Source organism: Alosa pseudoharengus, unplaced genomic scaffold (assembly GCF_046254945.1).
Source record: "Alosa pseudoharengus isolate Yale_2024_CS ecotype anadromous, Long Island Sound unplaced genomic scaffold, YU_APseudo_1.1 YU_APseudo_1.1_scf_18, whole genome shotgun sequence".
NCBI lineage: Eukaryota > Metazoa > Chordata > Actinopteri > Clupeiformes > Clupeidae > Alosa > Alosa pseudoharengus.
The window spans coordinates 24,573,767-24,589,034 of NW_027468650.1; the positions used below are offsets into that span (position 1 = coordinate 24,573,767).

Sequence of the window (15,268 nt, forward strand, 5' to 3'; positions counted from 1 at the left end):
ACACACACACACACACTTTGAGCTGCATTCCACAGGTGTGGGTATTTCCTGAAAACCGGAACAGCGTCAAACTTCCTCAGCTCATACCTTGACCTTGGCTAGTGATCCAACCACAAGTCATGATCCCAGGCTCATCTCAAACTTGCCGGCCAAATACCACATCAAATGTTCAATGAATCACACCACCTCCATAAAATGTTCCTCAATAACGCACACACAGACACAGACACAGACACACACACTACAGTTAGCTCATCAGCAGATTGTCCATGGGGATTCAGCGCTAGGGATTCAGTGGGACTTAATTACTTGTGTGGAGAATAAGGCCACACTTTAAGCTATGCTAATGAAACCCTCTGTGTGTGTGTGTGTTAGTGTGTGTGTAAGAAACAGAAAGACAGTTGAATGGCCAACTTCTTTGGGAAACTCCCTAAGCTTGTAACTAAGGCAAGTGCTAGGTAGTGAATAACACACTCATCCCAATTAAATTCTTTAAGGAGTTAATGAACTGCAGGGGTGTGATCAACACATGTTCTCACACACACACACACACACACACACACACACACACACACACACACACACACACACACACACACACACACACACACACACACACACACACACACACACACACACACACACACACACACACACACACACACACACACACACACAGAGAGAGAAACAGGGCTGCATGCTGTGGCCGCATTAGGAAAAGCTGCTGAGACCACACCGACAATATCCAAAACACCACACTAAGCAGACCAGCGCACAGCTACACAGCTAAGCTATGTCACTTATCAGTCAGTCATTCCTGAGGAATGCCACGTGAAGGCTGCTCTGTAAGAGGGCAGTATGTGGGAGTGCAGGGCTGGAGGAAGTGCAAGATGTGGTGAAACACATGCCTAAAGACGTGGAGGGGTGTGTTCTTGTGTACACATAATTTGAAACAGGTTTTCTAGTCAAATAAAATAAAGAATATATAGAGAAGTCAATTCATTTTGAGTGAAATGATTAGTAGTAAGCCAGAGGTTGTTTGAACAAGCACCCCAAAAGACATGAAAAGCAGGTCTTGAATACCCAGCACAACAACTCTTTAAATTATGTTTAAGTTTGTGCACATGAACAACAAGGTTTGGTCAGTTCAAACTAAATGATGAATTTCACACTGAACCGTTTCAGCCTTAACAAACACTGATGCTAGTTCTGATACATACACCATTCCATGAGGTCTTTTAAAATGAGTACAGTAGGGCCAATTGCTTCTATATTCCCCCATGCCCTTGTGGGCGTTAGCACGTGTGTGAATGCATGTTCATGCATGCAAAGCTGTTTTGGCTCGGAGTGCATATGTGCAATGTTATTTTGGCTGGCGGTATGTGTATGTGTGTGTGGCCCTGTCCACGCTCTGGAATGTGGAGCAGGGAGGCGAGGTCCGACTCCTGCGGATTCTTGCCATGCCTGTATTTCCTCAACACTCAAATGGAATTGACACACACACACACACACACACACACACACACACACACACACACACACACACACACACACACACACACACACACACACACACACACACACACACACACACACACACACACACACACACACACACACACACACACACACACACACACACACACACACACACACACACACACACACACACACACACACACACACACACACACACGAAGGCATTTTATTTAAGTGCTATTAGCACTCTCAGCAGGGAGTGGGAGGAGCAGAGAGTTTATAGAGGCTCGCCTCCAGTCCACCCACACAGTCAAACGCTCCACTCACTGCCTCAAGTCATCCTGCGGGAGAACTACAGAGGCAGGAAGAGCGTGCAGGCTGGAGAGAGAAGTGGAGATGGAGAGAGGGGGCCAGAGGAAAGAGTTAACAACACTGGGAGGAAAACTGATGGGACTAGCACTGCGGGAACATTCTAGAAACACAGAACCGCTCAGGAGGGAAACAGCCTTGCCAGCACGTCTCAATGGCACCCTTTGTCCATGTGCAGCTACACTAGCATCTCTCTACTGCACAGCCACACACACACACACACACACACACACACACACACACACACACACACACACACACACACACACACACACACTAAGAATATCTATAGTCTTCTACACACACAACCATATTAAGAAGATCTATAGTTAGGCTGTAGTTAGTGCAAGCAATGTGCAGTCACATCTCTTTGTTGCGAATAGACACACACACACACACACTCATGAACAAACACACTCACTCCTCTCACTATCTTCACTTCTGAGCAGACTAGATTCTTGTGCGTTGCCCTGAGAGACAGCATGACTCCACACTGAAGCCTGCCTGTGAAAACCTGCCTCTCAGTACTAAAACCAGCCTCATCAAAATCACTAAAATCACATCCCCTGTGCATTGGCTGATACTGATCTCAGTTCAGTTCCTGTGAGACACATGACTGATTTGGTTGTTGAATGATGGTCATTCATGATCTGAGCTGCTGGCTTGCTATCTGCTCATTATGGCTTTGGAGTACATGGCTGGTTTGGGTTGCACCTCTGCTCTGGCTTCCGCCGGGAACGGCAGGAGAGCCCACTCTTACCCTTAGCTTAACACGCAGTCTGGCACATGAATATAGTTAACACACACACACACACAACACACACACACACACAACACGCACACGCACACACACACACTCTTAACCACAGGCATCCCAACCATACTGCGGTTCACCCAGGATTAACAAACACACGTTCTCTCTTGAGAGTGAGAGAGTTTCACAACCGTTACAGTTAAACTGTGAGAAAAGACTGCATTCTTTTGAAAATAATCTTCAATTCAGAATAAATGCTTAAAAAGGGTAAAAATATAATTATTCAAAACTTAAAATCCCAGGGACCAAACAAGTCCACAAAGCCAAGTACTTCCATGAGCCCAGCAACCTAACAGCAATGCAAGTGAGCACTCATAATGAAGATTAAAAACTGAGCAATATAGAGGTTACGGCAGGAGGAAGATTCAGTAGGACTAGGACACATCCCATAATGAATCTCACCTCCCACTGAATTATGAATACCATGGCGACAGATGAGATAACGGGTTGTGGAGGTGGATTTATGGTGTCTGCCATACAGTTTGTTTACTATGTGTTCTAACTGAGTAAACACAGAACAATGTTGTCTAAGGAGCGTTAAAGGAAGATGGACCCAAAAGAAGGAAATGGCAGTAAAAGTGAAAGTCAAAAGGTGAAGGCAGCCCCTCTCTACTGTGCTTCTTACTTCGGTGTCCCTCGCTCTCTTCTGCTCTCCTCCTGAAATAAAAACAGCGCATTCCACTGCTCACGCCATTATTCCCACTTCCTGCTCGGCCTGCCATACCCAACCGAGAGGAATCAACAAGAAAAACAAAAACGTCAACAAGCAGCGCCTCCCAGCCACACACACACACGCTCTAACTCCACAGCAGATAGGGAGGGAGAAGCACAGAGTGCAGAACAACACAGGCGAGATTCTCTCCCTCACACACTCATTTACACACACAAGATTGGCTGTCATCAGCTACTAGTTTTGCTGGTTTTTGTTTGTGTGTGAGAGTGCTTATGCATGCAGTACATAGGATTCAAGTGAGCAATAAAGTCCAGTTGACAGAGGGAACTCTCCCACGTCAACACCTGTCTTGCCGCTCCCTCCGTCTCCCACTGTGTGTGTGTGTATGTTCCACCAGAAAACTCTAAACAGGAAGTGCCGTGACCTTTAATTGTGCATGTGACCTTCTCACCCACATAAACACGTAACAGGGATGGCAACTACTTAACAGCAGCATGGGATATTTCTTTCATTTCACACACACACACACACACTTTCAACCGCCAAACTGTTTTATCATCAGACATTGATGCTCAATTCAAAGAGGGATGGGAGGTGCTGGCCGGCTTCAAGCTGACATTAAAGTCGTGTGGAGGTCTCCCGTCTCAATCTCAGCATCTCACACACAGACACACTTCTAAGCCAGGCATCCTTTCTGAAGGATAAGCCATCAAACAGGCCTCGCAAAGCTGGAGAGCTCCTGGGCCATCAAACAGCATCAATGATAAATGGCTCACACTGCATCGATTTATGGATTTGTTGGTTTTATGAACCTTTCTTCTACTCCATGCATATGCATGCGCGTGTTTGCGTGTGTGTAGGGATTCATTGCATAGGGATGGATTGCATATTCGTTAGCGAAGTAATGAGTTACTCCCTGGTCGAGAACACTGCAATCTGCTCACACAAGCAGATTGCAGTGACCCTTCCACGCGAGTCACAGCTCCGCCTACACCGCAAGAGAAACCGCTTCCCTCGCGCCTGCCGCCCGCGAGCCCACAGAGGAGCGGCCAACTGCCTGCGCCGCCTCCGGCCCACTTAGCGACGGCGGAGCGCTCTCGTGGGCTGGACCTGGCGCCCTGTGGCCATGGAAACGAGGAGCTGCATGGAGATGGGAAATCAGAGTGCGGTGTGTGAGGCCTCATGCCTAACGCTAGTCAGATACTGCTTCTGGTGAGATGAATCTCACACACACACACACACACACACGAAAAAAAAAGCTCAAAATGTACATCTCTGGCTGTTTCAACGACTCTCCACTGGCAACTCATCCTATCACCTTTTTCAGGCCAACTGTCCAACCACATATCACTAAGCACAGCTGCACAACTGAATCAAATTTGATAGCTCAGGTCTCAGCCATCTGTCTGGGATCGATTATTTAGGTCTGCCATGCAGGCCCGACCCATTGTAACTTAATGGGCCTGCGTTCCCGCTAATGTGCAGTGATAAGAGCAGGAGCCATTTAGAAGCTGTAGGATTTATGTGAAAGTCAACACACAGGGGCACATTACAGTTCAGAGGGAGGTAGGTGGATGTTGTGTAAAGGCTGAATGGCATTGGGACAGTTGAACTCTGGCAGGCCTGAGTGTTTGTGCGCCTGTGTTTAGGGAGTGTCTCCGAGGTAAAGGCCATCTGTATTTATGTGGACTCAAGTCCTGACATTTTACTTAGCGGGTGCAGCCACAGGTCATAATAATAAACATTAAAAGTGTGAGGGGGGAGCACGCTTGACAGACAGACAGACCGACAGACAGAGACAGACAGATTAAAAGTGTGAGAGGGCGGGTGCAAGCTCGACAGACAGACAGACAGACAGACACATTAAAAATGTGAGGGCGGGTGCAAGCTCGACAGAAAAACAGACAGACAGACAGACAGACATTAAAAGCCTTGCAGATTTAAGATACAGACAGACAAATAAATCCGATCAATGACAGTCCCTCACCATCCTAGTCATGCCAAGTGGACCACTACTAGACGACTGCTGACGTGTTGGAACAATCATAACACTCAATAGTTCTGTGGAACACTCTACCAGTGAAGCCACACCCCCCTCCTCTCCTTCTTCTGAAAACACTTGTGTGGGTAATTCATGCGTAGGATGGATCAGTATCATGAAAAGTGTCGGTGTCAGTTTAACTTTGACCCACTGTGTGCCTATCTATGGGATCAGTCTCATTGTGAGTGTATACGTGTACTGTGTCTGTAGGATACTGGGCTGTAGAGTGTGTGTGTGTGTGTGTGTGTGTGTGTGTGTGTGTGTGTGTGTGTGTGTGTGCGCGCATGTGTGCATGTGAGTGAGCACAGAGCATTGTTGCGAGACCACAGGAATCATTTCCCACTGGAGGGGCAAGAGGGGGGGCTTGTGCTAATCCATCTCCGGAATAAACCTCTCTATGCTCCGTGTGTGTGTGTGTGTGTGTGTGTGTGTGTGTTGAGGGTATGTGTATAGGGAGTGGGGCAGGATGTAGGGGCCAGCTGGTCATTGCCTCACACAAAAGGAAGCAAGACTCTGGGTTCTGCCGCACTGCTTAATTAAAAGCCTCTCAATCTCCCCTACTCTCAACACACACACATACACACAGGAGAACCGGATAGCTCAAATTGCAGCAATCACACACACACACACATAGCCTAGTCTTTCCCTCTTCAGCCAAGGCTTGTAACAGCATAACATTCTGAAACATCATATTATTGTATGCACACACAGTGTGTAGATCCTCACTGTAAAGCCACTGATTAGTTTAGGATATCCTCTAAACTCCAAGAAGTGCTAGAAAAGAAAAAGAAAGAACCAGTGCTAGAAAAGAAAAAGAAAAACAATACCGTCACAATCTATTAATTTAACCAATCCAATTTAAGAATGCAGCCATGCTCCAATTAAAACTGATAAAACCATCAGAACGGCACTGATGAAGCGTTATATCAAATGGATGTTTGTGTTGAGCTGGTGTGGCAATAGGTCTATATGCAGTCAAACACACCACACTCAAAGCCAGGCACAGGCCACTCTAATACGGACTGCAGACCAAGCCGACAGTCGGACGTCTGATAACGTCTGGTCAGTCGATGAGCATCAGTAGCTTCAATCGGTGTGCAGCTCCGCCAACACCGACTAGTTTACGGCCGAATCAACATGTTGCTCTAGCTGGTCCCTTAACTTGCCTATTGCTGCTAAGAAGCACGTATGTATATCATTAAGCATGTAATCATCAGAGATTCCCGTAATGACAGGCAATCCTGGTAGCTAGCGTTTTATCACTAGATGACTGGATCTAACAACACACCTTCACCGCTTTTCTCCTCAGCTTTTTCCTCACTTCCACAACCAAAAGACCCAGGACTGACAATGCCAGTGTCATTTCGTCAGCTTCCTAAAATAGTGCCATGTCATTTTTTTCCCCCTTCAGATTTTTCAGAAAACACAAAAAAATTAAATGATTTTTGTCAGTTTTGTCAATTGCAACTTGATTTTATCGTTCTTTAATGAGCAAGAGTCGTGTGGAAATCGTAAGCTGGCTCTGCTTTGTTTACGTTTTGTTTATCTGCACATCTTATCCGTACGCAGAATCCATGCAGAATGCAGCCAATGTGCCAGTGGACGGTGGGCAGTCATTGCTGTATTACGGAGTGCAACTTCTTTCTGCCCACACAGGCAGTGTGTGCTTTGAAGTCAGCTAGGTGTGCATTTGCCTTTAGTAGTAGCAGTAGGCTACTCATTCAGGGAGAGAAAAAGGGAGGGATAGGAGGGAAGAAGAGAGAGAGGCAGAGATAGACAGAGGCAGAGAGAGAAAGAAACAGAGAGAGAGAAAGAGAGAGGAGATCACATGGTGAAGAGATGTGACCATGATGGTGGAAGCAGGCTGTATGAAACTGGGGGGAAGAGAGAAATAATGCGTGTGAGAGAGACAGTAGAAGTGAGTGTGGCTTTTACCGCAGAGTGTACAGTGGCAAAGGTGATTTATCAGCAAGGCTGGCACAGTCCTGAGAAGTCTGCTTTACTGCAGCAGCGCTCGCGCGCACGCACACACGCGCACGCGCACGCACACGCACACACACACACAAACACACACGTGCACACACACACGCACGCACACACACACACACACACACACACACACACAAACACACACGCGCACACACAAAGAGGAGCAGGGGGACCGATTATACAGAGAGGAGGGGGAAAGGAAAGAAGGAAGATCCTCCTTTATTTGATCAAACATTTATTTTAGGTAAAATGGCACTAAGCTTGACATTGATATGGCCGATGGGTTGCATATAGGGTCATTCATGTTGTGTCTTGTGTTCCCGTGATACATTTGGGGTCAGAAAAGACACATTGCGCATTGTATTTCGAGGTTTCAAATTTAACTCTAGCCTATATGAAGCCATCATGGACTTAAACATACAAGCATATACAACTGAATTGATGTATACATCCTCACTCAACACCTTCCATGAACTCTCTCCGGTGCACACTGACAGGCACCGAGCACAGAGGGCCCCTGCAGGAAACACTTGTGTCAGATGCCATGGATAATGCATCAGAGGGCAGGGAGGAAGGGAGGGAGGGGGTAGGTGTGTAGGTGTGTGTGTGTGTGTGTGTGTGTGTGTGTGTGTGTTTTCACAGACGAGTGGACTGCTAATCTCCCCCCAGGCGTTTGGATGCTGGGGAGGGTCTGTTGGCTGTGTGTGTACATGCACACATGTGTGTGTAATGTAGCTGTGTGTGTGTAGTCAAACACAGTAATAAGCTGTTAATTAAAGGGTAAGGAGGAAAAAAAGTATGCATACAAAATATGACTTAGAAGGGAAATGACCCATTTTCCTCAAACCCATGAATGCGCGCGCACGCACGCACACACACACACACAAAATCTCAGACTCTGCTGGCCTGATTTGCAGTGCTTTGTGGTGTGTTTGTGTGTATATGATGCATGATTTGGGTAGCAGTGGGGCGACAGTCTGGGGCGGTCATCAGTGACACACCCTCCCTCGAGCCACAACTCCGTAAGTGTGTGTGTGACTCACAGGTCAACTGTCTGGCATAAATCTCCTCATCTCCCTCTCCTCCACACAAACACACACACACACACACACCTGAGATATGCCTCTTCACTCTAGATGGCCGAGGGCAGAGCTGTCTGTGCTGCTGCTGATGTAGCCTCTTGCCGCTATGCACTGCAGCATGTTTTGATGCCATGGCCATATGGTGAAAACATCTGATGTAGATTTACTTCCGCTCATCTAATGTCAGGGTCAGTTCATCCGAGTGCCGAGGGCTCACAGTCTCACCCTCACTGGAGTGCTCATCTATTAGTTAGACTGCTCTCAACCTCATCAGCAAAGACTTCAGCAAATTCCAAATCTGAAATATGCTGAACTTGCAACAACGAGAGTAAATAATTGAGGGCTCAGGTGAGAATGACTAAGCGTGTGTGTGCGTGTGTGTGTGCGTTTGCAGGACACTTGATCCGGGGAGAGGACACTTAGTAGGGTGGGGTGCTGGCTCAGGAACCTGTTCTGCGGACAGCAGACAGCGGGACACGCCTTCATCCTTTATGTTGATCTGCTGTTCACAATGTTATGACACCCAGTTTGTCACAGTTGCACATCTAGGCTATTACTGAAAAACCAAGGCACAGGGGGCCTGAAAAATCTTTAGAGAGGCACTACAGCTGTTTGAGGACTGAAAACTTCAGATCCATTTCAGAATGTTCAGGGAGGTAATATGGGATCTAGGAGCCAATGTTTGTCTGATTGTTTTTTTTTTTTTTTTCAGATATTCTAGGTCTTTGAATAAACATGAGCCTGGCATGGGAGTTCATCTTGAGATGAAGCACTGGGGACCACAAGTGACTGTTCAAGTCTTCTACTGTCATCATGGCAGCACTCATACAGAGTCCATCCTGCTCTGTGTAAGCATAGCAGGCCCTAATGCAAACACGGTACAACAACTTTGTTAGTTTAAGCAGACACAGGCGACCTTGGCATTCAGTGTGATCAGAAAAAACGAACGGCGGACTTCAGCACCCCTTTCCCAACTCGCACACACAAACACAAACACACACACACAGTGCTGCAGTTGTTTACATCCACATGAGTGGCTCCCTCTGCTCGCGGGCCCTCTGGGCCTCCTCCCCGTGTGGTTCCAGGGCCAAGGCCAGCACGGACTGCGGAACACAGAACACACAGAGCAAACAAAAGGGCCGGACAGCCAGCCCTGACATCTAATCCGTGTGGTTTGCCGGAGGGGCCGTCAGGCCACTGAATGGGCCACTATGTAACTTGTCACCAGACCAAAGCCTCGTCAGTCAAAGCCCTTACGAGCCTCTCCTCTCCTCCTCACGACTGCCCACCCCAACACCACCTTTCTCTCCGCCTCATAGCCTCTCTCTCTGACTATGTTTAGCTGGAGTTCCCAGGGACTTTTTTTTTTAATTCTTCAGAAGAACTGAAAAAAGAACATGGTCCATTTACATGGTTTTCCCATCAGATCTTTCTTCTCCACCCCTACCCCCCCCCCCCCAATTTTCCTCACTCCTTGTCTCCTCCTCTTGCCCCTAAAAGCAGAGGATTGCAAATCCATCCTCCAGGTTGGCAGCATCTGAGCCGACTGTTCCAGTGGGAAGTTTTAGGCATCCATCCACTCCAGTGTGACATCCTCACGGCCAATCATTTATTGAGCATACAGTCTAACATGGCAACTTCCTTTTACGACATAGTTAAAGGGAAAACAGGGACAGTACTCCATTACCACGGGACACAGAAGGGTTTCAGATCCTGTTGGAAATAGTGAGCTTTACGAAAGCTGTGGGGACAAACAGATCCTAGATCTGTGATTCCAGAGCGGACGGTAACCATGGCAGCAGGCCAATAAAAAGGCGGGGCTAATACCTTTCAGTTAGCCAGCCACCCCCCCCCCCCCCCCCCCGTCCCTCTTTGCCGTCGCCATGGCAAAGCCAGAGAGTCCTCAGAGGAGCTGGTGCGCTGAGCGACTACACAAAAGGAGCATTAAAGAGAGCTGCAGATTAGAGCATTGCGTAATGAGTGTGTGTGTGTGTGTGTGTGTGTGAGTGAGGCAGAGACACTGAGGGGGAATTCCTGCTCACTCCTCTCTGATACGTTGGAAGAGAAGCGTCTAACTCGACAGAGCTGAGTCCCGATCTCGGTCCTGAGCTTGCCACAAGCTCATTTCCCTGAGGGGCGGTGCTGTTTACCATGTTTACTCAGCGTGCCTTTTTTTTGTGCTACATGACCTTAATTTCTGTTTATGGGTCACGCTTGTACTTTTTTTTTTTTTCACCAAACTTCCCAAAAGCCCAGGTCAGTCAGAGTGCTTCTCCGCGGCGATAACCAGCTGCTCTGCAAACCATGCATGCACCAGGAGTCCAGCTCCTACTAACAATGGCTGACTTAATCTTCAGAGAGGCCAGGTGGACGGGGAGGCTGGTGGTGGGGATGGATCCAGGGTGAACTTCGTAAGACTCCGGGCGCCTAAAGCTCCATCTGCTCAGGCCGCCCGAAGACCACCGTGGCCACACCTGCTCCCAGAGAGATGCGCCCGCCGGCCACTCGAACTCGAAAATCCCACTGTGACCACTACTCGACGGACTGGTGACCACGGGCGACGGAGTGGATGCTGCAGACGGTTGCTGTGGTAGCTGAAGGCTACAGCAACTTGAGGAGGGCAAATCGTCCAGTTCAAATTTCACTCAATAAAATGAAAATTAGAAAGAAAGGGAAAAAAAAACTCATTCACACACACTCACACAATGGGTATTTCAACAGGACACTGGGATGGCCGGCTGGCCGGAAACACCACCCTGAGAGCACACATGAGTGCTTCTTGGCCATGCAAGAGACCTGGAGCCTGAAAGAGGCTGTTCTTCACAGCGGAGGGTCTGGCAGTGTGGTTGGCTAAGCCCTACGCTCCAGTGGTCATCTCTGCACAAATCACCCACCTCCCTCTCTTCAACTCTTCACCTCCCACACATGGGCGGTCATCCGCTACCCTCTGCTTCTCTTAGAAAGCTGAAAAACTGGGTGAGGAGGACATCCTTACTTTTCCTCTTCATGGGGTTGTGGACATCAGAGAGAAGTCACCCTAGTCTGTTCTGAATGCTAGCCTACTGTCTCTTGGAAATGTCCAAGTGAAATGCACATGGCTGAGATTTAAGCTGGCCAACACCCAAATTTGGATAAATCCATACTGGGGGTGCTTTCCATGTAATCTCATTTGAGGCATTTGAACAACAAACAAAAGAACAAACAAAAAACAAAACACCATCTATTCAGGCACAGCTCTCATGAGGGGTGAAGGTGGGGTAAGCTGCTTAGCACGGTCCCTCCAACACCTCGAGCTGTGCCATATGTCACCCCCGATGACCAGCTAGCTACTCAGCCCGGCCACACTGTCCTATGCCCAGGGAGTCAAAATATCTCAGAAAGACTTTTCACCTTTTAGGGTTACTTAACATAAAGTAAACTGCCCTTTTCCCAGTGTGAACTCAGCCGTGTCTCCACACAATCTAAACAAGTGCAATGACAACGGGCATCGGATGTAAGAGTATTGCACCACCACACGAGTGGTACTCCGTGCTCACACGGTCAAGCCCAGCCATGCCGAGCTCCCAGCATGCCGCAGGACCAACTGGAGACCATATGCCGGCTGTCTGCATGCAGCACAGGGCACTCTCGACACAGCAAAGACCCTGTCAGCCCTCGTTTGCATCCAGCCGCTGGAGGAGGGTGGGGGTCTGGCACTGCCAAGAAGGGGGATATGGAGAAAGGGGCCTCTGTCTGGGCAAATTAGTGGCCTTGAGAGGCTACTGCATCACAGTGGATCCTCCCTAGCAGAGGGAAGGTCACAAGCCCAGCCCCAGAGGCTCTTGGCCGATAGAGTCATTAGTGGACAAGTGTAGTAGCCTAAGTCATGTGAGGAGCAGTTGCATCACATGCATTCAGAGATTCAGTGAAGACAGGTTGCAGACAAATGTTACCTAATGGCAATCTGCATATTCTTGTCCGCTCTCTCTGTTTCTCTCTCTCCCTCTCTCTCTCTCCCTCATCCCCCACCCTGTGTTTTCTCTGTCCCTACACTGTACTACAGAGTGTGATCATAAACAATGCCATGCCGCTAACTCAGCACTACTGTTCTCCCAACACACACAACACACACACACAGGCAAATTAACTCCCTCACTGGAGAGCGCAAATGAAAAGCCAAGGAGCAAAGCTTTTAAAGTGTAAGCACAATGCACACTCTCTTCTGCTGGCGAAGACATTCACATCAGCTTCTGTGTAATGGGCACTCTTCTTCACTCCTTAAACCCCATTTGCTTCACTGCTAACCTCTGGCAAACTCCACTGATTCCACAACAGGATATGAACATAATCTATGTAAGGACATTCATCTGCAACCTTTCTTTACGTTTGCATTCACTTCACCTATATCCAGCATATCCATCAAGCTATATGTCAAATGCTGTCAGAACAGGACAGAGATCCAGTGGCTCCAACTGTTAGAGCGTGCAATAAATCGAGAAACAACACAGTGAGCAGTATCTATATGGGTGCTACCATGCTCGGGACAGTTTTGCCCTTTCAGAATACAGATGTTTCATAGCTTATATCAGTGAGGGCTCTCAACACGTTGCGCGCGCACGCACGCACGCACACAGACACAATCACAATTACTCCTTGGCATCATATCTTTCTTGTCCTGCCACAAACCACAATGGCAGCAGCACAACACTATGGTGACAATTACCGAATCCCTGGAACGCTATTAAGCGTATGCATGAGCCCAAGAAACATGGGGAGAGTGCCCGCTCAATAATGAAAGGCATTAAAACAAAGGCAAAAGACTACAGTGGGGAGCAGGCCGAACCCAAATCCCCCCCATCTCCTATAAATACACAGAGGACTTGCCGCTGCAGTGGGCTTTTGTCACCATGCGAGAGTGGGAGGAGGTGTGAACACCATTCCAGGCAGGACTTCTCTAGGCGAGGGAAACTGGCTACGGTGTGCTCAGCTCCAGATTTCCTCTGCAGACCCACGACTAGACTACTCACATAAGAACGCCGTTCAGAGTATATTCACAGTAAAATTCAAACACCACCCCACAAAGGTATTTCAATGTCCCCCATTCAAAGATATACAGCGAAAGAAGCAGGGACTTACCTTGGGTAGCTCCTTAAGCTGGTTGGCGTCCAAAAGCAGCTCCTCTAGGGTTCGACTGTAGCGGTAGATCTCATCGGGGACAGTTTGCAAGGAGCAGTGCCGCTTGTCCACCGACTCGACGTGGCGGTTACAGCGCCACAGTGGAATACACTTCAGCATGTCCGGCCTCCGGGGGAGAAAGGTTGCCGGTGAAACTCAGGCACTCCACATCGGAGAGGAGCCGGAATAGAGCAGAGATCAGGGCGAAAGTAAAGAAGATCTCGCAGAGGAGCACGGCTGGTTTAGGGAGGAAGCAAGAGTCCCAATACAGCCCTTAGCCCCACACAGACAAACAGATGACCAATCTAAACGAAACACAACTCCACTTAAACTTCAATTATTTTTTTGATTCCAGTTCTTACTCCCAGAAACTTCAATGCGCTCAAATGCTGCAGCGCAAAAAGCGAGCAATCAGATCAACTCCCTCTTGGATAGTAAGTTAACCAGCTTGTTAAAATGCGACGAAGATCTTGTAAAGTACACAGACCTTGCACAAGTATACAGATGCATTTCACAGCATCGGTTAAATTGACTAACAGTTACACAAAGATCAAAATATCGCCTTAAAATCCTTACACCAGGGTTTTCACGTTACAACAGCAAAACCCTAATGTTAAACTGACGAGAATGGAAAGACAAGCGAGGTATATGGCAAATTCACAAAAGCGCATTCACCAGCTGTCTACTAACGCGTACAATGACCAGTATCATTCGTCATCAACAGAATCATGTGTCTGCGTTTTGGAATTAAATGTTTAACCTGCTGTTGCTCTAAAAGTAGTGCACAGCTTTGAGGCAATCTAGCTAATTTGAAACGACGTAGCTATAGCGTTAGCTACCTTGCTAGCTACCCGGCTAGCAGTGTTATTATCAACGCTGTACGCGAACGTTATCCAACACAAAATAACCTGCAGATGTCTCTTAAAAGGCTATAAGCCAAATGAAACAACAGTCCAACTTTTTACGACATAGTGCGTTAAAATCCCTTTTAAAAGAAGATGTCAAGGTAAAACCTAAACCGAACAGTAAGATGCAGCAACAGGGCAAGTTAATGCATCAGCTAAGTTAGCTTTCCCTCTCTGCTTTGAGCAGGCCACTCCGACTCGTTGGGGGCTGGGCTGCTCTCAACCATACGGCACAGCCGGCTTTGTAGCTCTCCGTTGCCCGTCTCGTACGCAAAGTCCGCGGTGACGTGCGCAATGTACGAGTAATTTCTCCGTTTTAGTTTTACTCATATAGCTGGTCAACATTCCATTGTTACACCTCTGGTAACTAAACAAATGTAGTGTAATCCGCCGGTGAGTTGCCTGCCTGTGGAAGCCGAGTTGATGTGTGCTGTTGTCGAGTTCAGACTGCCCCTGCCAACTCCGCCTTTATTATTGTGACTCGCTTGGCTTGTGGATCTATCGCCGTCTCGTCGGCCAACCAACCGCCCTTACTCGCACGTACAATGGCGTCTTCGCCCTTCACGTGACAGCGCCCTCAAAGGGTTTGGCGGGTTGCTTCCTGACAAAACCATCGTTAGAGAAGAACGCCTCTGTGCGTTTGTACAGGAAATTTCCGAGAACAGAACCCCATGCAAGAAAATATATTGTCAGATTTAAATGTTAAGTGTTTACAAAAAGTATAAGATGTATGTACGATGTATGATGTATGTATAAGAGGTC

At 47.9% G+C, this 15,268-nt stretch overlaps 1 protein-coding gene across 7 annotated transcripts in view; it reads right to left on the reverse strand.

Moving 5' to 3' along the window:
* Window positions 1–15,023, reverse strand: part of scrib (scribble planar cell polarity protein) — an 82,914-nt gene extending 67,891 nt beyond the window's left edge. For 2 of the 7 annotated variants that reach the window (XM_076290695.1, XM_076290696.1), the window contains exon 1: window positions 13,563–15,012. In XM_076290695.1, coding sequence (XP_076146810.1) covers window positions 13,563–13,721 — 159 coding nt within the window. In that variant the 5' untranslated portion in view covers window positions 13,722–15,012. Of the gene's footprint in view, window positions 1–13,562 lie in introns of all 7 variants that reach the window. The other 5 variants (XM_076290701.1, XM_076290697.1, XM_076290698.1 and 2 more) reach the window with 5 other exon arrangements.
* Between the last annotated feature and the right edge of the window lie 245 nt (window positions 15,024–15,268).